Source organism: Mytilus californianus, unplaced genomic scaffold (assembly GCF_021869535.1).
Source record: "Mytilus californianus isolate M0D057914Y unplaced genomic scaffold, xbMytCali1.0.p SCAF_2, whole genome shotgun sequence".
Lineage (NCBI taxonomy): Eukaryota > Metazoa > Mollusca > Bivalvia > Mytilida > Mytilidae > Mytilus > Mytilus californianus.
Window position 1 is genome coordinate 128,765,739 of NW_026262668.1, and position 26,768 is coordinate 128,792,506.

Sequence of the window (26,768 nt, forward strand, 5' to 3'; positions counted from 1 at the left end):
ATCTCACATTGTTTTCCATTCTTCAAAAATGGCAATAATAAATGCACGCAATAATTTCTGAATTTACAGTACATGTAAAGGGATTCATTCCAATGATTTTCTTATGTCAACATGGTACTTATTCTCATTATAAATGTACTGGTTGTTCCACTTTGTGTCAAACAGAATCACATTGAAAGGAATTTCCTTTGCATGATGTGCCTCTTACAATTCACAAATAGGACATCATACCTAGAAAACTACACTTTATATGCCTTCTTTTCGAAAGAGCTCAGAAAATTTGGCAATACAAATATTCCGGAATCTTCATGATAAAAAACTCTGAATTCTTTTATTTTTGTGGGTACCAATTTTCCTGAATTGAGGAAAACTTATATTTTCGTGAATATTTGATTTTGCGGTTTGCAAAAGACTGCATACAAGCCTGTAGAAAATGTGTTGAACATTTAAATTTGTGGTATCCCACAAAAAATAATGAATCCACAGAAGTTTAATTTGATTTATTAATTGACTTTCACAAATGTCACTGGCTATATAAGTATGCAAATATACTGTCATGGTTAATTATGCAGTAAGGACATTGAAAAAGTATAAAAACCTTTACACATATTCTGGAGTAAAATGATCCATACTGCAAAGCCTTGTACACTGATTATAACTTATGTTTACAAGTTAATCTTTGTAATTGTTCATCTACTTTTCTATTTTTCTACTTTGTACTGCTACAAAACCGTATTGTATTGTCTAAATAGTGTCTATTGAATTAAAATAAAATAAAGCGCCAAAAAAATTCAACAAATGAAAATCACACAAGGTCCATTTTCCTAAAACATCACACAATTTGTTTTAAGCACACAAATGTGTTTTGCACGGGTCTAGGTGTCAACCTTCTGACTATATCACACTTCATCACTTACCTTTAAATAAACCTTCCATAAAATATTTAATATGTTATTACACACTGATAAAACGTAGCTTATTTACAATATACAAATTACATCAATTTCAGGATTTATAAGCCATCCATACATTTTTTCATTTAGGGCTGTTTCATTACACATACATGGATTCAAGGAAATTCACTTTTAAATTTCAACTATGGGTGAGATTCAAATTTGTTTGTACAGTAAAAATGAAGGTGTAAATTTACAATTGCCTCTATAGGTGGTAACCCCATTTTCAAAGTGCTTTCCTTGGTATCATGTATGTTTTAATAGAGCAGCCTATTATTTATTTTTACAATTTATTTTGGATTTTTTGTTACATTTGTTTTGATGATTAGTTAGGTTCCTTTACAATATGCTTTAAACTGGCTCAAGTTCAGGACAGCTTTAAAGATTATCAGATTTAAAAACACTTTCGTTTCATGATCAATTGCATACAACTCACTAAATCATCAAGTTATGCAATTAGTACTACACTTAGTTTTTTAATTTTTTTTAACATACTACTACATACATTTTTATATTGGTCAGTTAGTTTTATAGCCATGTTTAAAAAGCGTTATTAATCTGGTCTATATTTATCTATTTCTATATTCAAATACTAATTTCGAGAAAAAAAACACAAATGACGACAGTCATCTATATTTATATATAATTTTCTATAACAAATTCTATTACCAACAAAATAAATTTTGGTCAAGTGAAGAGTGTATGTGTACATTGTTTTTTATATTTGAGTTTTAAAAAATGTCTTTTCTGATCTAACATGATAACAATATTTTGAAAATAAAACTATTTATTGCAATTGCTAGCCAATCAGAACAATCTGAAGCAATCAGAAACTTACCATACAGAATTTCTATTTCCCAAAAATAGTAATATTCTCTTTAAAGTATCATATCAGTAGAAGGTTTTGTTGTTATTTTCCACATTAAGGTGGTACCCAACACCTTGTCTAATATTAATTTGGCTTGTTTAATTTTCATAAAATTTTGACAAAATGTTTATATTGACCCTTTGTCAAAAATATAAAAATCTCAAAAAATTTGAACCAACCACTGTATCAGAAAAACTTTATTGGTTATATAGCAGTTTGACAAACACTAATTTTGATCATTGAGAAGCTTAATATTTCCTTAACAATACAACATGATTAAAACGTTTAGCTGATTTTTACAGAGTTATCTCCCTGAAGTGTTAGGTACCACCTTAAGTGGCACTTTGATGTAATCCAATATGTTCTGATAGTTTTTTTCCCCAAAAATATTATTTGAAATGATCTAATGGCATTAATCAACAGACAAGTAAGGTATACTAAAAATTATATTTCCCCACATCAAAACATTTGTGTAAAAGTCAATTAGACTATAATACCACCTCCACAACTAGATCAGTATATTTACATTGAATCCTATATAAAGACTACAAATAAAATTCCTAATCAGTTTTATCACCCCTGGCAAGGACTACAAAATTCTTCCCTAAATTCGTTGTAACAAAAAGGAGAAGAGGTTGGGGAATCAATGGAAAATAATGCATGTCCAATCTTCTCATTCCAACAAACTCACAAATTAATTCCATTTTATCTAATGTATGTATCTCTATTATGAGTTTTCACTAAATTAGTTGATCAACAGCACAACAAATAAAACTAAGTATCCCATCATCATCAATATCAGACAGAAATAAAAATCTGTTGTTCAGTTAATTAGAACATCAAGTCAACAATAACTATCAGCTTTACATGCACTTCATGTAACAATAACTAATATTAACTAAGCAAACATTAAAGTTAAGTAACCATACAAGATTTAATATCAATTCATTCACAATTTTGTAAACATTTGTTAAAATCATGTACCTCACCTTGCTATTGTAAACTGAAAATAAACTTTAACACTGAATGAAACTAAAACAATCAATGTATGTATTGCGGTAAAGAAAATGGAAATGCTGGTTTATGTCAGTTCCTTGATTTTTTTTATAAGATAACTTATATATGGAACTTCAAAACTTCAATGTCAAAATAAATGAAATCTGCTTTATATGCTGTATGTGAATTGTCAGTACCAAGTCACACGACTGAAAGCCATCCTATATTGAAAAAAATATTGTGTGTGGACAAAATTTTTGTTTTGTTTTTTTTTAAATTGAATTTTGGTTATTGTAAGCTATCAGGATCCAGAGGCATCTTCATACATTGTATCAACAATCTATAATCACAACCATAAAATTTACAATAAAATTTGTAAGTCATTTAGAAAGCCATTGATCTAAGAAATTCAAACAATACCAAATAAATAGTTAAAAGATGATAGATACTTATTGCTCAAGAAATAAACCTGCAGTTGTAAATTATAAATACTTAATTTGTTGTATTTTAAGTATTAATGGCTTTTATGCAATAAAACTATATATAAAGCAGTCCCTTAATACTCCCATGTGACCTACCTGCTTCTAGAATAGCCTTCCAATGGTCAGGTTTAGATGTAGATAAAACATCTAGACATTTCACAGCACTGTCTTTTTTCTGTTCTGTTTCTTTCAACATACCTTTAAATATAGCATACTAATATATCAAATGTGATATATGATACAAAGCTGAGAACACTGTCATTGCACAAAGTGCATACTTCACTGAGTATTTGTCAGATGTCCATAAACTTTTCAAAACATTAGAAAGCTATATTTTCCATTGGTTATCATTATTTTTTTTTTAATATGACAGTACAAGAACCATTTTAAATCTGCTCTATAAAGGTCAGGAAATTTAACATATATCGGCATGCTATACAAAATTAAATGTAACAATCTCAAAATAACAAAACAATACTAAACCTGTATTGACTCCCTTTAATACATTTCCTATATGAATGGCTACAACAAAGAACAATGATTACTTACTGACTAGAATCTTCCAGACAGGTGCATTGTCATAATTAGATTCTATAAGATATTCCAGGACATTAGTGTGCAATCTCAAGGCTGCAAGATGTACAATACCATTATCTTCAGAATCTTTCCTAGAAATTTCTGCTCCTAGTTTGATCAAACATTTGACAGCTGACAGGGCACCTGAACTAGCAGCCAGTAACAGAGGTGTAGACCTAAATCTGAAAACATAACAAAATGTTCTTAATGATTGACAGCCAGTAACAGAGGTGTAGACCTAAATCTGAAAACATAACAAAATGTTCTTAATGATTGACAGCCAGTAACAGAGGTGTAGACCTAAATCTGAAAACATAACAAAATGTTCTTAATGATTGACAGCCAGTAACAGAGGTGTAGACCTAAATCTGAAAACATAACAAAATGTTCTTAATGATTGACAGCCAGTAACAGAGGTGTAGACCTAAATCTGTAAACATAACAAAATGTTCTTCATGATTGACAGCCAGTAACAGAGATGTAGAGCTAAATCTGAAAACATAATAAAATGTTTCTTCCTGAACATTGAAGCAGAACTAGCACCATGTGGAATCTTCTTACTTTTTCTCTGAAAAAAACCTAGATGTGCTTGTTACATTGTCAGTAGTTGTCTTTAGTTATATGTTTTTATCTGTAAGGGAATTACATTGTCAGTAGTTGTCTTTAGTTATATGTTTTTGTCTGTAAGGGAATAACATTGTCAGTAGTTGTCTTTAGTTATATGTTTTTGTCTGTAAGGGAATTACATCGTCAGTAGTTGTCTTTAGTTATATGATTTTGTCTGTAAGGGAATTACATTGTCAGGAGTTGTCAGGAGTTGTCTTTAGTTATATGTTTTTATCTGTAATGGAATTACATTGTCAGGAGTTGTTTTTAGTTATATGTTTTTGTCTCTAAGGGAATTACATTGTCAGTAGTTGTCTTTAGTTATATGTTTTTGTCTATAAGGGAATTACATTGTCAGGAGTTGTCTTTAGCTATATATTTTTGTCTGTAAGGGAATTACATTGTCAGTAGATGTCTTTAGTTATATGTTTTTATCTGTAAGGGAATTACATTGTCAGTAGTTGTCTTTAGTTATATCTTTTTGTCTGTAAGGGAATTACATTGTCAGTAGTTGTCTTTAGTTATATGTTTTTGTCTGTAAGGGAATTACATTGTCAGTAGTTGTCTTTATGTTTTTGTCTGTAAGGGAATTACATTGTCAGTAGTTGTCTTTAGTTATATGTTTTTGTCTGTAAGGGAATTACATTGTCAGTAGTTGTCTTTATGTTTTTGTCTGTAAGGGAATTACATTGTCAGTAGTTGTCTTTAGTTATATGTTTTTGTCTGTAAGGGAATAACATTGTCAGTAGTTGTCTTTAGCTATATGTTTTTGTCTGTAAGGGAATTACATTGTCAGTAGTTGTCTTTAGTTATATGTTTTTGTCTGTAAGGGAATTACATTGTCAGTAGTTGTCTTTAGTTATATGTTTTTGTCTGTAAGGGAATTACAGTGTCAGTAGTTGTCTTTAGTTATATGTTTTTGTCTGTAAGGGAATTACATTGTCAGTAGTTGTCTTTAGTTATATGTTTTTGTCTGTAAGGGAATTACATTGTCAGTAGTTGTCTTTAGTTATATGTTTTTGTCTGTAAGGGAATTACATTGTCAGTAGTTGTCTTTATGTTTTTGTCTGTAAGGGAATTACATTGTCAGTAGTTGTCTTTAGTTATATGTTTTTGTCTGTAAGGGAATTACATTTGTCAGTAGTTGTCTTTAGTTATATGTTTTTGTCTGTAATGGAATTACATTGTCAGGAGTTGTCTTTAGTTATATGTTTTTGTCTGTAATGGAATTAAGGGTAATGATAGATCTATAATAGTCTCTTATAAATCCTTTCACAATTTTCCTGAATCATCAATTTGGGCTTGACATACTTCAGAAGATTGTTGATCTCTAGATGTCTTATTTGTTTTGTGTTGTTGGATTGCTGTTTCATTTATAATTACCCAACAATAGCCAACATCTCTTTTTATTCACATAAGACCAGCAACATATATGACACATCAAACACAGGTATTGCTTCTCACACTTACTGTAAAATCTAAAGCTTAATATTGACCAATAGGTTGTTCACCTTTTAAATGACAGAAGAGTCATTTCAACAACAAGATTTTCAAGTGGATACAGCAGTACTGAAAGTTTGACACATAAATAATTAACCGGACATAGTTAAAAGTACAGTGTTATCCTATAAGATATTCACCTGTAGTTTATTATCTTCTTATACAATTTTCTCATTATTTTTGCATTGTGCATTCAGTACATTGTTTGTGTGAGGGATGACTGAATTTCTTATTGAATATTTCCCATCATCAGTCAGTTATTTTAATGTCATAAAATGAGTGTTCCATTATTTCCTTCTTCATCCATAGTGTGACTTACTTGTTTTTAGTATGCATGTCTATCTGTTCTGCACTATGTCTATGGAACATTTTTATGATTGGTTTATGGTCAAAGAAAGCGGAATAGTGGACAGGAGCCCAGCCATCTTGATCATATACAGTAGTCCCTGCATATATCCCCACTAAACAGGTAGCAGAATCCAAGGACCCACATCGTGAAGCAAAATGTAAAGCTGTTGGCCCTGTAATATATGAAAATCAAATTTACTCATCAAATTTACTAACAATGAAAAATGTCTTTTAGAAGAAATAAATTCATGAAATGTTATTTTATATTATATGAATATCTATGACGTTACAAGTGATGTTTTTGTCAAAATTGATTTAGTTAATTGCATTTTTGTGTTGTGTAAATATTATGGTGTAGATAGAAAGTTAATGAATAATCAGTTAAATAAAAATTAATTGATCTCTTATTGAATATGTCTACAAAATCAGTGCAGTGAAAATTAATATCACGTGAGAAAACATTCTGAATGTAAATAATACAAATAGATACATGGTTAATATATGATTCTAAGATAAAAATATTAGTATATTTTCTGTACACTGCTACAACTATCGATTTTTTAAATCTTTTCTACATTATCTCAAAGATTGTTACACAAAATCAAAACAGTATTCATTCTGAGTTCATTCTCTCATGATTTTTCCCTTTTCTCAGACTTTTTTCTCCAAATTTACAATATGTATCACATTTAAATGTTAGATTGTTTAAATCAATGCATAATAAAATAATAAGTAGATGAAATGACTTATTCAGTGGTCATGCATATATATAAAGTCTTTCAGAAATCATGCTTAACTGCTCTGCTAGTGCTTTGGCACTAAGATTTACAAAATAATACCTGTCAAGGCACCTTTTATAGCTCAATATAATTTAGACTAGAGATAGAAAACATACTGAACTTGTTATTCATTTGATCTTTTTGAATAAAAGATGTGGGATTGAAACCAAAAAAAAATTACTTGATAAAAAAAATCTTATATTATTATGCATTTTGATGTTTATTTTCATTAATTTTCTAAAAAGAAAGAAAATTTGTCTTAGCTGAATGTTGAGCTGAAATATTCAATTACAATTAAAAAAATATTCATTGTTTAAATACGACAACAAATGAAATGCTTGACCATGCAACACTATTATTTGTGTGCATCATGCTCAGACTTGATCACATGATAGACATGTGACAATCATGCGGACAATATTACATGCTGCTTAATACCTGTAGCTTTCTCTTCCATTTCACCTGTGACAAATTTGAATTATTATTACAACCTGTATTTATATTTTATAACCATACTGAAGTGCAATGCTATGGTGTTTTTAATGTTCTATCGTTTTCCTTGTTTCTATTTTACAAAAGAGAATTTGTGGCTGGTACCAGCTTATATAATGATACAGAATTTATTCCAATACATGTACCAGAATTGTCTGCTTAACGAGATCAAATTTCCTTTGCATCTATAACTACCTACATACTGAAGCCTTCTATCAATATGGACATCTTCATTTTAAGATCTAACAATGTAAAGGTAGATAGAATTTCTCATGTGATTTGCAATGATTAGATTGGTTCTTAATTAACAGAATAAAAATTTCAAGTTCAAGGGCTCAGCACTTAACTATAAAATTTCAAGAGAACAACCAGCAATCACTATCAATGAGTTGAGATGGTATGATAGATGTTGTTCTAATCCTGAAGACAATTATTTTTTTAAAACCATGATCCCTTATTCTACAATGTCTGATGAGGAAAACAGAAAAACTGATAAAGCATATGATCTGAACAGACCAGCAAAAAGGCTATTTTCTTTTTTTCACAAAAACTTTGTTTGTTGGGGTTAAATAATCCCTGTGGTATAGCTTTTTTTTCTTCAGAAAAGTGGGCATAAAATAGTCAATAGTTCATGGAATAATCTTAAAGAGAACAAAAAGTACTGTCCTGGAAAAACAGATTTATGAAGTCAATATTGGTACATTGTACTTAAGACACATTTTAATGATGTTTGGTGTAAATTTAGTGATAATAATGCTGATGATGAATTTGTGTTTAAGGTCCAACGGCAAATATTATATGCTTATCAGAACGAGAACATGTAAATGTGATGTAAATATGAACCCTTCTTTGACCTACACTGACACCCTGAGCTGGATTTTTAACTTGCTAGCCTACAGTCAGCAGGAAGACATGTCACATTCTGACATTGAGTCAACAAAAGTTTTGAACTTTTGGTTTGATTTGGCTCTTATCTCAAGTTAGCTATATGGATATAATTCATGTGTTTCATTTGATTACCTTGGAGATAACTTTAAACAATTACTGTTCTGGGTACATATAAATCTACTTTTATATGTTGTAGGGTATTTTGTATTGATAACCCTACATAGAACCATACCTACAATAACATTCCTACAAGAGAATCAGTAGTGTTTACATAAATATATATATGTATGAATGAAGGGTTATAGTTGGTGAAAAAACCTTTCCACTATTAACAATCCACAGACAAAAACCTATTATGTCTCCTGTGCCTGTGTACCCATCTGACCCCACTACATTTTCAGTATTGACCATTTTTCCTTTTCTTATAATGCCATAAAAATGGGTGTTGATTGAACTTATTTTTGAATCTTAACCCATTTAGGCATTTACTTTAAACAGAGGGATTTTTAATTAATCGAAATTAATAATGGAAGTAAACAGCTCTGGACTGCTGGGTTTGTTAAAAAAAATCTAAGAAGTGATACTTGTTAAAAAAAAACTTTAATGATATTGAAACTGCACATTAATGATGATGGCATTGGGCATTTGAAGAAATCAGAATATAGAAAGCATGACTATATTTATAGTAAAGTAAGAAAAGAAAGATTATATAAACTATGTTTCAATTGGAGCAATTTAAATTCTAAAAGGCTAAGCATAAAAATTTGAACAGTAGCATCTGTACACGTTATTAACTTTGTCAAATGATTATAGTTAAACTCTTTTTTTTTTTATTGCATTGACTATTTTGTAAGTATATTTGTGAGACTAACAAAGTAAAAGGTCAAATACTAAACAATTGCTGCAATTATCGTAAAGGCATAATAATGGACCAAAACAATTTTTGCAGTCTAAGAGAGAAACCTTGATATTTTATTTCATTAAAATGAAGTTATGGTTGTTCTTCTCATATGTACAAAGTTTGAAAATCTAAGGCTTAATATTGATAGAATTAATGCACTTTATTATTTTTGAAACCATAAACATTCCTTCCCTTTTATTTTAAAGCCTTAGAAATAACTTAATAAATATGAAAAAAATCCACTCTTTCCAAAGTTTAATGCAAGTGAATTAAAAAAATAAGGAAACAGGAAAAACAAATTCAGAAACAAAATAAAACACCAAAAATAAAGCAATTGTAATAATTATCAGAGCCTCTTTGATGTACAGAATCAGGGAAAATTCAGAAACTGAAAAAAGCAAACTCAGGGAGAAATTCAGAAACTAAAAAATGCAGAATCTAGAATATCAGAAACTAAAAAAAAGCTGAATATTTTTCCCTACTGGTATATATCTTTAAGAATAGAAAGCAAAACATTGGTAAAGATTTTGACTGCAAGTATTATTATCTGGAATATATGATTCCTGAAATAATTATGAATAATAATAATAGGTTCTTTAATATACTAATAAGCCCTGCAGAGCTATATATACGTATTTCATATATTTTATCATAATAGACTGGACTATATGTTGTGAAGAGAAGAAAAAGAAAAAGGGAGGGAACTGTATCAAACACTCTAATGATAGGATTATTTACACATATCCAACAGGTAGTGTCGATCACTGTTCGTCTTAATATCAGCATCTGGTAAATACAACATTTAATATCACAAATACTCAATGTACTCAATTCTCAAAATTGTTTATACTTGACAAACAAACAAGATATACTTTAACAAAAACACAGGACAATTTCACACTTCAAAAGGCAAATGGAGTTAAATGTTAAATAAGCATGATATTTTTGAGTTCTAAAGTGAGTTATCTCTATTTTCTTTGCAAACCAAGTTAGATGTCAAATAGGACTTGCTAAATCAAACATTTACACATGATTAATGTTCTTATAAACAAAATTTTAATAAACTGCTTCGCTGAGCGCAGCTGGATACGACCACAGATGTCCAACCCTGAAAAGTTGGGCCAAAATGGACACAATATTCACGCTTGATACAGGTCTGAATTTGGATTGTAACTAAATTTTTGACACATAATAGGTTTCTGACACAGAATAACTGTAGTCAAAGAACTTAAAATTGGTTATATGATTTGTGCAATACACTATGCTGTTGAATATTAACCCCCCAAAAAAAATATTTGAAGAAATTTTCTTTTAATTTCTGAAATCTGAAATGAGAAAAATTGTCCCCCCCCCCTCCATTCATCACCTCCCCCCTTTCCCTTATTCCCCAAAAAATTATTTCCCTCAAGATATGGTCAGTATCTCAATTCAAATTTCTAATGCAGTTTGCAACCAAAATTACCCATTTAAATACATCATAAAAGTTTTAAAATATAAAATGACATACATAGTCATGGCTAAAATTAATATTAATTAATAGTAACTGCTAAAAATAAATTGACAGCTAATTACCTTAAAAGACAATCATCATTTCTTAATACATTATTTACAAGCAGTGTAAGGGAGGTAATCAAATAGTGTTCTTGAATTTAAATTGGATTACCTCCCTTACACTGCTTTTAAATTGTCTCAATTGTCCTTTAACCAGATAAACCCTTGTTTTTCCCCTTTTTGTGCCCCTAATTACTAAATGGTTTGATCCATAACCCCCCAAAGTCAATTCTAACCATCCCTTTGTTGTATGGAAGTTTGTGGTATAATTTTAGAGATATTCATACACTTTAACACAAGTTATTGTCTGGAAACTACTAAAAAATGCTTATTTGGGCCCCTTTTTTGGGCCATAATTCCTAAACAGTTGGGACCATAACCCCCAAAATCAATCCCAACCTTCCTTTAGTGGTTATAAACCTTGTGTTAAAATTTTATTGATTTCTATTCACTTATACTAAAGTTATTATCTGGAAACCATCTGTCTTCGGACGATGCTGATGACGACAACAACGTGATACCAATATACGACCAAAATTTTTTTAATTTTTGCAGTCGTATAAAAAGCAGACACATTAATTGGATACTCTAATTGACATAGTTATGGGGTTGTTTTTTAAGTGTTACCTAGGTATCCTGAATACTTTTCTGATGTAATCAAATATTTATTATTGATTAAAATAGTAAAATCATGCTAAATGAGATGGATCTATAACTACTGTTAAATTCCTTAATTTCTGTAAATGGAAACATAAAACAAATTCAACAGAACTAGCTAAATCTTTTCTAGCCTATTAACACACAAAATAAACATCTATCAAAAATATTTTCTAACAATCGTAGCAAAAACTTGAAGTATTTGTATACTAACAACGTATGATAGATTGTAAACTTATTGTGATTTTTCAGACATTTCTAAGTTGAGATGGTTTATTCAAGAGATGTCAAGATTTTAATTTCCTACCTGTAGAAATGTTATTTCTTCTGACATTCATGTCCATCTTTTGCTTTAGCAGAGCCACAATGATTTCTGGATGATTGTTGATTGCAGCATGATGCAGTAAAGAAAGTCCTTGTTCGTCTTGTTTATTCAGACGTGATGGCTGATGGACATTTTTGTTACACAGGTAAATAAATAATCCTAGAAGACCTTTCTGTATAGCTGCTTTTGGCGCCGTCATTGTCTGCAGAATATAACAAGTTTACTATATGTATTCAGGCAAGTTTATTCTATCATAGTATTTTATTTAATTAAGGAACCTCGGCCAAGTTTACTCTTAATCTTGACTGAAGTTTTGACCAAAGATCTGACAACAGCAAAATCTCTATGAGTAAAACCATTCCAATGTAACAAAAGACAAACATTGATGAGGCTCTTGTCTTGGAATAGATGCATCAACATGTGGCAGCCTTTTAAACTAGATCAGAGACAAACATTGATGAGGCTCTTGTCTTGGAATAGATGCATCAACATGTGGCAGCCTTTTAAACTAGATCAGAGACAAACATTGATGAGGGTCTTGTCTTGGAATAGATGCATCAACATGTGGCAGCCTTTTAAACTAGATCAGAGACAAACATTGATGAGGGTCTTGTTTTGGAATAGATTCATCAACATGTGGCAGCCTTTTAAACTAGATCAGAGACAAACATTGATGAGGCTCTTGTCTTGGAATAGATACATCAACATGTGGCAGCCTTTTAAACTAGATCAACGAAATAACAAAAGGTACAACTAAAAAATGTGCCATAAAAATCAGATAGAAGACTTCTAAATTTGTGCATTTTCCCATACATTTCATATGCCACAATGCTTATGTAATTACATCAGAGTAAGTGTGGATTTTCCAATAACGTAATTTACATCTATTGACTGCACATCAACTGGTGTAATTCATTCATAAAAAGTACTCTAAATTGGGCCATATTGGTATAATAGACAACAAAAAATGGGTCCATTTAAATTTTTAAAAATAGTAGAGATTTTCCACATAAGTCTAAAAATACCTGAACAATCTTGACAGTTTTTCTATATCCAAAATATTTTCTGAGTTGTTCATTGAGTTGTTGTTCTGGATCATTGACTATCTTGGAAGTCTTCAGCATGGTGATGTGTTCTGAATAAGCTTTAACCCACAATGGTTTCTGTGGTGTGGCTGAGTAGTAGGTCTCAAACTCTAGCATCACAGCATAGTATCTACATATAAACAATTAATATAGTCTAAAACTCTAGCATCACAGCATAGTATCTACATATATACAATAAGTATAGTCTAAAACTCAAGCATCACGTACAGCATAGTATCTACATATATACAATTAGTGTAGTCTAAAACTCAAGCATCACATACAGCATAGTATCTACATATATACAATTAGTATAGTCTAAAACTAGCATCACAGCATAGTATCTACATATAAACAATTAGTATAGTCTAAAACTCTAGCATCACAGCATAGTATCTACATATATACAATAAGTATAGTCTAAAACTCAAGCATCACGTACAGCATAGTATCTACATATATACAATTAGTATAGTCTAAAACTTAGCATTACAGCATAGTATCTACACATATACAATTATTATAATCTAAAACTCAAGCATCACAGCATAGTATCTCAAATATACAATTATTATAATCTCAAACTCTAGCATCACAGCATAGTATCTACATATATACTATTATTTTAGTCTCAAACTCAAGCATCACAGCATAGTTTCTTCATATAAACAATTATTATAGTCTCAAACTCAAATTGATGTTTTTGATGTTTTAAGACCCATTTTCTGGAAAATTGCATATAATGTGATATAAATATTTATTATACTTCACGTAAAAATGCAATATTTTGATTGGCTTATACGAGGGTGTTAATTTACTCAATTCTATGGTAAATACTCTATTACCCTTCACAGAGACGCTTGATCAAATGTGCGCTTTATTAAATACGACTCTATCCTATGGCAAATACTCTATTACCCTTCACGGAGACGCTTGATCAAGTGTGCGCTTTATTAAATACGGATGGTTGTTATGTACAAGACGTCATAGTTTATTACTTTGAATTTGAAATTTAATCGACAGTAATAACAGAACATTCAGTATAATAAATTAAATAACACATATCTGAGAGGGTGATAGAGCAGATTGTTACCCCTCGAAAAGACATTGTTTTCTCAGGGTAACAATCTGCTCTATCACCCTCTCAGCTATGTGTTATTTATATAATATCAACATACCTTTTTAAGAATACTGTTGAAAAGTAAAGAGGTCACATCAACTATTAATACACACCTTTTTCCATTTATTTCATACACAGGTACTTTATAACTTTCTCTGATCTTGTCATAACTAAGATGTTTATTTAGGAGTTCCTCTGACTCTGTCATTATCTGATTGTAAATCTGACTGAATGACTCTGGTGCTTCAACAATTGGGTCTGTCTCTATATCCACTAATACACCTAAAAATTTTAAGTATCTATCTTTATATCCTTTTAACTAAATGACTACACTGAAACTATGGTAGCTTAAATACAGTGACTGCTTGAATTACTTTTCTTCTGTTCAATACAGGTGACTTTTACAGTTTTAAAAAACATGCAAAAGGGGGAATTGAATATTAAGAGACAGTAGAACAGACATAAACATATCCTTTCACTATCTATTGACCAAAATAGTGCAAAAAATGGCTGAATTTTCTGCTATTTAAGATTTTCAACAAAACAACATCATCACTTCATTTACTTTAAATTTATATTAAGCTAAAATATTGTTCAACTCTAATAATAGCTGTACTTTCATTGCTTGAACCATCGATGATTGGTAGTGTAACTAAGACCAAAAAAAGGTATATCAGTATGTCTGCATCCCGACCAACCTTAAACCCTTTTATTGCCTTGAAATAAAATATAAAAGAAATAGTGTTTCGACTTGACTGTATAACTGTTTTCACAAATTTTCAAGTCCAAAGCATGTAATTTTGGCACAAATCAGCAGAGAGGAACCAAATGCGAATTAGATCTGTACATCATCATAGCAGACTCAGAAACAAAAATCAGCTGAATATGTGAAGGCGTTTAGAAAAGAGTGTATAACTGTTATTTTCATGAAATTTCAAGTCCAAAGCCTGTAATTTCAGCATAAATCAGTGGAGGGGAACCAACCGTGAACTTGATCTGAAACTCATCATAATAGACTCACATACTAAAAACCAGCTCAATATGTGAAGGCGTTAAGAAAAGTCTGTTTTACTGTTCGTTGCAGAATGACAGAATGACAGCTTAGGTTATAAACTATATGACCGACCACTTTGTGGCGGGGCCATAAAATTTGTTTTAACATTGAAAATTTTCCCCACACAAGCCTGAATTACAAGATGTGTAGTCATGGTAATGTAAATCATGATCAGACTTGAGAAAAACATTATGATTTTTCTGGTTTTGGTTGATATGAAAACCCTATTTTGAGGGTAATTTAACATCTAGATGTCTTTTTGGTTCAATGTACTGTCTAATTGACACACTCATTACGTATATCCCTTTTATTCATCTTATTTACAAATTGACATGTGAACTGTGAAATCTGGGTCAAAATCCTAATTTGGCATATATATTTAAAAGTGAACACCATAATAAACAGGTGTAATAAGTTTCAAGTTTATGTGACACAAACCTTTATGGTGGTCTACCTTCAACCAAAACTTTAACCTGATACTCGACAGATTAACTGTAATTCAGTGGTTGTCGTTTATTGCTGTAAATCATACTTGTTTTTCATTCACTGTTTTGTACATAAATCAGGCCATTACTTTTCTCATTTGAATTGTTTTACCTTTGTCATTTCGGGACCTTTTATTGCTGACTATGCGGCCTGGGTTTTGCTCATTGGTAAAGACTGTACGGTCACGGGTGACCTATAATTGTTTACTTCTATGTCATTTGGTCTACGGTGGAGAGTTGTCTCATTGGCAATCATACCACATCTTCTTATTTTTATACATAGACTGGGAAACATAATGTTCCCCTACTATTACATGTGGGGCATAAAAATAAACAATACAAACCACCATGTAAGTTGAAGTAATTGCCTCCAAAATCAAAATGTGGACATTTAAAGTCTGGTCCCAGTATAAGGGGAGGTAATTCTCTTTCTGTTCGACATTCATCTCCTAAAAATGAATAAAACATCAGAAAATTTAATATTGACGCAAATAAAAAAATTCAGATGTCATTGTTAAAAAATGTTTAACTTCATGTTTGTTTACATTCTCTCAGAATGATTACAACCTACAGACTTTCCAGTATTCACAAAAATAAACCATAAAGACCTACAGGTATTCAGAAAGTTTGAATAAGACAAGAAAGGTCCTACAGCATAGTGAAGGAGATATAGCTGCATATTATACTTAGAACCACTGCTAATGCATCAACTTAAAATAAATAATGTATTTATGGCCTGTATAGACTTCTTAGATATATCCTTTATATGTCTGTGTTTAATATCAAATCTTCTAGGTCTATGTATGTGTTTAATATCAAATCTTCTAGGTCTATGTATGTGTTTAATATCAAATCTTCTAGGTCTATGTATGTGTTTAATATCAAATCTTTTAGGTCTATGTCTGTGTTTAATATCAAATCTTCTAGGTCTATGTCTGTGTTTAATATCAAATCTTCTAGGTCTATGTCTGTGTTTAATATCAAATCTTCTAGGTCTATGTCTGTGTTTAATATCAAATCTTCTAGGCCTATGTCTGTGTTTAATATCAAATCTTCTAGGTCTATGTCTGTGTTAAATATCAAATCTTCTAGAGCTATGTCTGTGTTTAATATTTAATTTTCTAGGTCTATGTCTGTTTAATATCAAATCTTCTAGGTCTATGTCTTTTTAATATCAAATCTTCTAGGTCTATGTCTGTGTTTATTATCAAATCTTCTAGGTCTATGTCTGTGTTTAATATTAAATCTTCAAGGTCTATATGTCTGTGTTTAATACAAAATCTTCTAGGCCTATGTCTGTTTAATATCAAATCTTCTAGGTCTATGTCTGTGTTTAATATCAAATCTTCTAGGTCTATGTCTGTGTTTAATATTAAATCTTCTAGGTCTTTGTCTGTGTTTAATATCAAATCTTCTAGGTCTATGTCTGTTTAATATCAAATCTCTAGGTCTATTGTCTGTGTTTAACATCAAATCTTCTACGTCTATGTCTGTTTAATATTAGATCTTCTAGGTTTATGTCTGTGTTAAATATCAAATCTTCTAGGTAGCTGAGTACTAAATATTTATGTTTTTTAACATATGCAAAAATCAAACCATGAAAACTCCAATACTGACTGCACGCATGGTATCCAAAAATATTGGAATTAATCTATCATAAACATAATTAATATTTGTGATTCACACCTATAAATCTGCCTTAGAAATAACCCAGTCAATAGCTAACTGTCAGGTAATCCATTTAAAATCCTTTTAACTTATATATGACTATTTAAACATGAAAATCTGTAAACTCAGGTGTTATAAACAACTTTAACATACGTTTAATAACATAAACATTTACTGAAGACGTCTTAACTGGTTAAATATTATTTCACAACCAAACCTGTCATGTGAACTTCAATAGAATTTAAATTACCAGTTCTATTTACAAGATGAATACTGACAACAAAAGAAATCGACATTTGAAAAGTAAAAGTCACGACCAACAAATAAAATGTCCAGTTTGACCATGTTGACTTTAATTTGTTATACATGTATACAGGAATCTCAACTGATCTAATTGGTCAGGTTTTCATATTTCTAATATGAATTTAATTTAATGTCTCATTTTCTGCAAAAAGTAACAGAAACTTTTTTTGGGAGCAATAATTTTTAAACATAAATTTCATAAACGTAAATTAAATAATCTATCAAAATATATTAAAAAGTGCTGTCATGGCAGTTAGGTTGTTGTCTTATTTTTAACACAATCAGTATAAAACAAACAGTGTTAATATCTGCATTGCAATTTTTTTTCTAGTTGCTTTCATCTAGTTTATATAATTAACTACATGTATGTACAGCTCAGGTTGTTTCTTGTTTGCTATTTGCTTTGAAAGGTTTTACATTTGTACCAATTACAAAATGTACATGTAAGGTATGAGTGAACGTTTAAATTATCCAGTAATTAATAGAATCCAATGTTTTAACTGAAATGTGTCTTTCTAAATGCATTTATGCTGCAGCAGATAGTTTTGTCATTCTAAAACCCTCTCACAATCCCTTATCTACATGCAAGTACAAATGTATACATGATCCATGTCCCAGTCAGACAAAGTAAGACTCTAATTACTGTTCTTGTCAATAGTTTGGACAACAGCTTTGTTTTTATACAATTCACTTGATACACATAATTTCAGTTTCCTGAATACATTTAAATAAACAATGCAAGTGCATTGTACTTAATACATATCCAGTATATTGATAAATTTTGTTATTTCACATAATGATAAATGTTTGTACTTTTCTGCCTTGAGAGCAAATATATTAATTTCCTAAACCTTTGGATCAGACACTTCATCAACTAATGCCTATAGCTATAGACCAACTATTAGACTTGTTACAAGTCCTTATAAACTAAGGAAAATAGTCATGATAGAACAAATATTAGACTAGTTACAAGTCCCTTTTATTGTTAATTTGTTCTCTATCCACAAATAATCAGATTATCTCATTAGACAAATACAGAATAGTGGCATTTTTGTTTTTGAGACTGACTTTATAATTATCAGCAAGAACATCAAGCGAGCCCACTAGGGTGAGCTGATGAAGTCAGTATAAAAAAATAAAATGCCATTATTCTTTTTATCGGCAATTAGTCTTCACTGTTTGTTTTTTTAGTTGAGAATATGAAGTAAAATGAAATAGTAAGTAAAACTACTTTTACGTGTACCAAACGTTTGAATAGTTGTTCGGTTGTATGAATGAAGTCGCGTGCATTTCATAGATAAATTGACGCAGATGGACTTGAGCATGTGATGTTTCTGCACTGATACATGACGTTATTGCTAATATTTTTCGAGTATCAAGTCCTGTCCATGATATTAAAAGTATTAGGCAGTAAGATCAAAGGGAAAATGTACAAGTTGCCAATAAACTGCAATATTAGTTTGCCTTTAATTTAGAGAGGGGCATTCCTCTGCAGGTGTCAGTTAAATGAAAAAATCTTATAAACTATAAAAGTGAATTTGTAAAAGACGAAAAAAAGGACAAAAATGATTAAGGAAGGACATGTAGCCATCTTCGCCAGCCAAGGGTTACAATCAAGTCCCCTCCTCTCCACCCTTGGCAGATTTCAAGCCAACATTTGTGATTTCAATGCTGCGCCATTTACCGGTAGGCAAGAATCACACCCGTTCCGACTGCATCATTTTTGACCAATGACAGCACTTGAAATCTCTTCAGTGTGGAGGTGTAAAAAATGGTTGTGTCTAGTGTTTACAAAGCAAGAACCGAAAATATATATTTACATTCCAACATTTGCACAAGAAACATACCCAGGAACTTCAATTAGTTAATTGAAAACTTTAAAATTGTCACGGAATATTGTCCTATGTTTTTGGGGTAAAGACTTGCACAATCAGCACGTGGCAATAGTTTATTTACATTTTCTACATTTACACATGATCATCTAATAGGCTCTTTTTGATTGGATGCAGCCAGTTACAATTGCGTCCAATGAAAATCATTACCTCGAGGAACTGAAAATTTATCTTAATCCTCCAAGGTTGGAGAGGAGGACACTGGATCGTAACCCTTGGCTAGCGAATACGGATATGTAGCATGTCTTACCAAATTTCAGGATATCCAGAGTTCTCACTAAGGCAAGTCCATGAGCACTGGACTCATGAAACTCTGTCTGGACTTGTCATTTTCAAAACTAGTGAGTCTAAAGATGCATCAAGATTGTAAATGTGTAAAGATTTTATCAACCATTTTTTTGTCAACTGAGCAAAAATAGATGTATCATCATTTTATGACAAAAGTTTAAAAATAATCAAAACTTGATGTCATTTCCTTGCTCTTTTTTGTCATGGGGACTGAAATATTAAATGATGTAGCAATAAATTTCAACTTCTCACTGTTGGATTCACTATGGCAAAAAATGAAGAAACCCTGGACTGGCATTCAAAATTCCTTAGTGAGAACCCTGATACCATCTCCATCTACTGGACAAGATAATGTGCCACAAAATAAAATGAAACTTCTGTCAGACTCTACAGTTTTATATCTATGGACCAAATTCTCCAACATAAAATAAATATGATTCAATATCCAGCTTCCCAATAGAACATGATTTTTTTATAAACTGAATTTAACCATTTCTTGTAACTCTGTTTTTAGGACACATATATATAATTTTGGGAACTCATGGCATAATTTTCATAAGCTGCATTGTAAATGTGCACTTAAATATAATCAACATGCAAGATTTTATGTAAGAAAATTTCTTTCATTTGTAAGGTGAGAGTATCTAAGCTATTAGCAATGGTGCACATATCTATTGCAAAGCACAAAATATTATCGTAATGCTTAAAAGAGAAAAGGTCATAACCACAAAACAATACCTTATAAGAGATGTTGGGTGTAAAACAACGAGACTTAAACCAATGACACAAATAACTAAAAAACATGTATATAGAGGTCAGTTTAATTGGGTGTTGATGGTTCGGTTGATTTTAATAGTTCTGTAAAATGTAATCACTACTCTTCAGACTTGGGATGATTTAGAACTTGACATATTGTATAGATTCTTGTCTATTGTTGAAGACTGTAAGTTGTCCTCTAGATGTATTGTACTTATTTTTTCCTTGGGTTGCTGTCTCATTGACATAAAGCTTACTTCTCTTTTTATTCATTAACATATATATACATATATAATATACATGAATTTGTCATGATTACTCTTCTAATTATTTAAAGTATTCTACCTGTTAAGTCTGGTAAAAGTCTTTTTCTCTGTGGAATCTTCATTCTTTTCTTCATTCCCATAAAGAATGGTGTTAGGAAAGAAATAAATTTACACAATAAAAGCATTCTCCTTATTTCATTCTTATTGTCTAAGCACTGCATTATCAACTCTTCATGTAACTGTAGTCTGGTATTGATGCGTTCATAACTTGTGTGATCCATCTTATCAATATGATCATCTAAAGCCTTTACTATACTGGACACTAACCAATCAGAATCCATAACATACAAGTCTTTGTGGTTAAATGTCTTATTTTGAAAAAATGTCATCTGCATACTTAGTTGCTCAACATGCTTCATAAAAAAGTTTCTTTCTTCCACAATATCTTTGTCGTCTAAATCCTCTTTTTCTATACCATCATATATAGTACCGTACTCTGGGTCATAGGTCACATCCTGAATACCTGAGCAAATGTATAGTTTTAATTAATATCAATAATTATTAATCCACTATCGTGCACAATTTACAAAATATAAATACATGTTGTGTGTGTTTTCTAAATTAAAAGAAAAATTCAAAAAGTAATACACTTGCATACATGTGTACATGTATATGTAACACTCTCAAATGTGTCAGTGTGTATATGACTATATATGTATATGAACCCTGCTTTGTACTGGACGGACACGTTGAGTTGGATTTTTAACGTGCTAGTTCACAAGGTAACAGTTCGCAGGAAGACATGTCACCCTACCCCGACACATTTTACTTAATCTGGGAGACCAGTCTTTGCTCTTACACCAGAATGCTGGGTGGATAGCAGAGATGCTGCAAATACCAATTTGTCAAGTCTTAGGTTTAAACCCCGGACCCCCGAGGCCCCAACACTGTGAGCAGTCTACCATGTTAATTCTTTTGAGACCTCCAACCAAAATCATGAAAGCCCAAGGGCATTTTGTAAATCCAGAAATAGCTTTAAACAAACAAAATTTATAAAGTGTTATTTTCTTTTGGCGAAAGAAGATTCAAATATAATCAATTTTAAACTAATTGTAGCCAGAAATTACCATTCGAAACCTGCGGAAATGTATTCTTCTCACAAATTTAGGTGGACACATTTGGGCGTTTTTGAAATATAGAGATGATTGGGAGTTATGAAAAGGATCAACTGGGCATCCTACAAAAGCTAGACATGTTTCAGGGTACAGTGCAGTCATATGGACACTTTTGGGGGGATTGTTCACATCTGAGGGTAAGGACACGTTTCTGAGTGTTACATACCATGTATATGTACATGATGTAAGAAAATGTTTTTTTTTTTAAATGTAAAAATAACAATTCCAATTTTAGTCAAAGAAATCAATGACACTGTTGAATCTATGTATTCATTTGTGTAATGTATAATTGCAGCAAACATACAATGTACATGTATAGGCATGTCAAGTTAACATAGTTGATGTATATATATAAAAAAATTATATATGTACAAAAATCAGCATGAAATAAACTCAAAGTTCAGCATTAGAATTTAACAAATTCAAATCCTAAAAACTATTGATTTAGAAAATGAATTAGTTTGTATCAATTTTATATTTTATGGTATCATTCTACCATTTGTCTAGCTAAGATTTACAATGTATATATACATTTGTCTCTGACTATTTTATAATGATCCAACAACTGTAAATGTATTTTAGCAATACTATGAAGAGTTTTATCATTTAGTTTTGGGAAAGGTCATTAACTTTGAAATTACGAAGAAAAAAAAAAGCATCGACGTTTTTGCACTTTGGGGAAGAAATATAAAGAATTAAATTAGCAGGTAAATTTATATTGAAGATTGGTTTGAATATCCAAAGTAAAAAAAGTAAATTGTCCTGTTTTTTTCAAGTTCTGCTGCAGATAACTCAGTGAGTTCTTGGATACAGATGTTCTAGTCTTTGTACTATCCTTGCGTTTTAGTTTGATTGTTTTTCCTATTTATTTTTTGGTGTAATAAATACTGTTATATAACTGAAATTCATTTTTGGATAAAACGCTTGAATCTGTATCAATTTTTTTATTTTATTTAGTATTTTACATACATAATACATATCCCTTAAATTAACTGGGAACTGAAGAAGAGGAATTCTCACAAAACACATCCATGACGATTATGACCTGTCATCATAGACTACCAGTATTACTAATATTAATTTATTTCTGAAGTTTCACATGGAACAGGACGGATAGATAAAATTTGACTCTCTGTATGTTACCATAATTAACCCCTTAAAGTCATCAGACTTAAGATCAGCATTGTCAATCATGATATCTATAATTTTGATAGAACTTCTTGCACTTGACTTTTGAGTTTTTTTATGTACTGTAAATTGGCTGTTATGACTAGGCCTCGTTTCATACATGACAAAGCCATGAAAGAAATGTTAGATTAACAGTCCAGTTTTCACTTTTATTGAAATACCCTAGGCCTGTTTCCAATCTATCAGGATCATAAAACTGCTTTGATTGAAAGAGAAAGTGATTTGGAATAAATCGTGTCTTAAAATAGTTGTAAATGAACGTTCAAATACAATAACAATATTGTTGTCATTTACACACACACTGGTAAATGCTGGTAATACTAGGACTGATATTGGGAAAAACTAAGCCTTTTTTCCATTGGATAAGGGGCTGATATTCTGAACATGACGACATGCACTACTACATGTAATGTTGATAACTTTGCCTTCATTCTCCTAGAGCAATTAGGTAAAAATTTCTGACCAGTTGTACCATTTGATTTGATAAAAAAAAATTAAATTTTGTCAGAATTTTGAATGAATTGTAATAGATGGAGTGAAACACTGAGTCAAATCACAGTAAATACACATGAAAACACAAAAAGTTTGCACTAAAAATTCTCTACAAGCATGACACGTGTTGATTTTTTCATGTGCTGCATGTATCTGTTCAGAAAGAGATGACCTACATTGTGTATGTAAATTTCTTTTTAATGTATGTATGTACCTGCACTGTAAAACTCTTTGTAAGTCATTTTCTTGGACTTTGTACTGCTGGAAGAATCTGTATCTAAATGAGATTTCCATCTCTCATTGAAATGTGCTCGCTTGTCTTTTGGAAAATATGCTCCATGCCATAAGCACTTCAAAGTATAGTCTACTGTTGATAGCACTTGACCAATGCGTGTGTCCAGGTATGCTGGAGGTAGTTTTATAGTGGAAGTCTGATCATAGTTTGCTTCCAGATTAACTTTAGGCGATTGATTTAGAATGTAAATCCCATACATAAGTTCTCGTATTATCTGATGAATCTCTCGATAGTCTAGTGGTTTCAGTCCTTCCTCTTCTGGTATTAATATGACACATGATGAAGAGTTCCCAGGGTTCAAATCAGATATGACCCCTTTAGGTTTCTCCCTTTCATTTTTAAAATCATCCGTAGAAAGATACCAGTTTGTCTGTAGATGTTTGATTACTTCATTTCTATCATTACGATCAAACTTATTAAAGTAACTAACAGCCTCTCGCTTATACTCCTGTAACAATAACTCTTCATTTTCTTGGTTCTCATTCTGATTTTGTTGTGACATGGCAGTTCTAAAAAAAGAGGAAAGGTCCAAAGAAATTAATTATAATTCTATTCTGTAAATTAGTGTTAAAAAATGTTTTCTGGTTGTCAATTAGTCTGAGGTACATGTATAAGATAAAACAATGTCCAAGCTCTTTAAACCCCACACAGAATGCCTTTTCCAGTAAAATAAATATCCAACATACATATGTATCTAAAACTAATATGACTAATAGATGAAAAGTCATCAATATAAAAATAAGGAATTGTTATGTTTTGAAAGAGCTATCCAAGGTTTTTTTTATACTTTTATTCCAGTTAAAATTAGACTCATTTGTTTAAATACATGTATAAGAACATTTACTACTACACACCTGTGTTTAGATTTCAATTAAGCCATATAAGCAAATACATGTAATGTCTACATGCACATGTAGTGAACCAAGTTCCAAAAGACACAAGAGATTTTCCTGCAGAATGTTAAACATCCAGTGGCAAATATTGCAGGATAATGGTATGTTTATTTGATTTAAATATGAACTATGTTTTGTGCATTTAACTAACACACTTAGCCAATTTTTGAATGTGCTGCCATTGTAGTTGACGAGACAAGTCTGCAGAAAACATGACACAATGTGACATCATTCTGATTCTGTCAACCAACTTCTTTAAACTTACTCCTGAATCATCAGCTAAATGCCAAATGATGAGCTGAGAAACAGTAAATATTAATTTTAAAAGTCTTTTGTTAGACATTGCTGGAGATCAAGTTAAAAAAGTCCTGCATTCAAGGAGAAAATACAACCTTTAAAAATTCCATAGTTTATCAAAAAAGTATTTTAATATGCTTGGAATGTTTTATTATTATCACTCAATATATTTCTCAATATCAAACACAAAATCATAACATTTTTAATGAATTCAGCGTGTTTTTACATAAACATGTAATAAATCCTGTTTTAAAAGAAAAGGCTAGTGGATATACAGTATACAATGTTGAAGGTTTATATCTTGGGCCGTTTTCTACTCTTTGGTCAGGTTGTTGTCTCTGAGACACATTCCCTGTTTCCATTCGCAATTTTATTAATCAAGATGATGTGATGAGAAACAATTGTTATTTGGACTTTAGTTTTTAATTTAATGGACATGGTTCTATCCGATTAAACCTGGTAAATTATCCCACTTGTTTTCAGTTTTTTTTAATTGTTTTTCTTTAAATATTAGTTATAAATAGTATCAAATAAATCTACAAACCAAACTCTTTACAATTGACAGACCTTAATTTCCAGATAATATGTATTTAATGTTCTTGAAATTCAGGTCTGTCAAGTTTTACAGAGTTCAGCTGGAAATCTGGGAAAGTATTTGAAAAAAGGAGTGGTCATATACATCTTGGATGGAGTTGTAACTTATCTTATCATTACTTTTGAATATTTTTGCAAATGTTTTACACCAAAAAGCACACAAAAGGTAAGAATTATTATATATATGCAATAGTTTCTAGCCGTCAGTTAAGATTTCATGTGTTACCCGAGGGCATACATGTAATTCTTATCAGAAAATCACATTGTCTCGTCCTGGACTTTATTCTGGGACCTGCTTCTGCGTTAAGATGTCATAAGAAGGCATCACAGCAAAAAATTAAAATAGCCTCTCAAGACATAATTATTTGGACTATTTATGCTTATCATGTTATTGCTCTGAACTACCAGAAAAGTATAACAACCAGTGAGAGATCTTGTGGTTTGGTCGACAATACTTTGTTTGTGTTTGGTTTTTAGTGAAATATTTCTCTTTTCTATAAAATCACGCTTTGTGTAGAGACTTCAAATTACCTTTTCGAAGATGCAATACGTAAAATTAATCCAAGACACTACAAAATAATAAATAAGCGTCCCAGGTAACCATCCTTTTGGCTCATATTTCTGCGATTCTTAAATAGATCTAGATTTACAATTTGGAAATTTGTGAACTTAATCAACTCATTGTATCAACAGATTCCAATAATATGTCTTTTAATCCTCAGTCTTTATGTATTCTGTCTTTTTTGGCGATTACCATGTCTGCTAGAACACGAAATTAAACACAGTGCATTGCCGATAGCAAAATATAACGAGATTTTTTATTGGATAAACGATTAACAATTACGGAAATCTCCGAAATTGGCCGATACGGAATTTGCGGGAAATTCAAAATTTTATTTAAAGTTAACACTGTATTCACTGACACAAAATCATGGCTGTATAAACAAATGAGAAATCAATTTATGCTTTGGATTTGTTAAGAAAATATCGTTAAT

The 26,768-nt window shown here is 30.9% G+C and overlaps 1 protein-coding gene across 2 annotated transcripts in view; it reads right to left on the reverse strand.

The window, feature by feature from the left end:
• Positions 1–26,555, reverse strand: part of LOC127730993 (ankyrin and armadillo repeat-containing protein-like) — a 38,339-nt gene extending 11,784 nt beyond the window's left edge. The window contains exons 1-11 of one of the 2 annotated variants that reach the window (XM_052239698.1): positions 26,305–26,555; positions 23,909–24,498; positions 20,919–21,362; positions 16,011–16,115; positions 14,241–14,409; positions 12,948–13,137; positions 11,905–12,124; positions 10,128–10,175; positions 6,301–6,502; positions 3,849–4,057; positions 3,396–3,497 (exon numbers count right to left, since the gene is read on the reverse strand). In XM_052239698.1, coding sequence (XP_052095658.1) covers positions 3,396–3,497; positions 3,849–4,057; positions 6,301–6,502; positions 10,128–10,175; positions 11,905–12,124; positions 12,948–13,137; positions 14,241–14,409; positions 16,011–16,115; positions 20,919–21,362; positions 23,909–24,491 — 2,272 coding nt within the window. In that variant the 5' untranslated portion in view covers positions 24,492–24,498; positions 26,305–26,555. The remainder of the gene's footprint in view (positions 1–3,395; positions 3,498–3,848; positions 4,058–6,300; positions 6,503–10,127; positions 10,176–11,904; positions 12,125–12,947; positions 13,138–14,240; positions 14,410–16,010; positions 16,116–20,918; positions 21,363–23,908; positions 24,499–26,304) is intronic. The other variant, XM_052239700.1, reaches the window with a different exon arrangement.
• Positions 26,556–26,768: the final 213 nt, after the last annotated feature.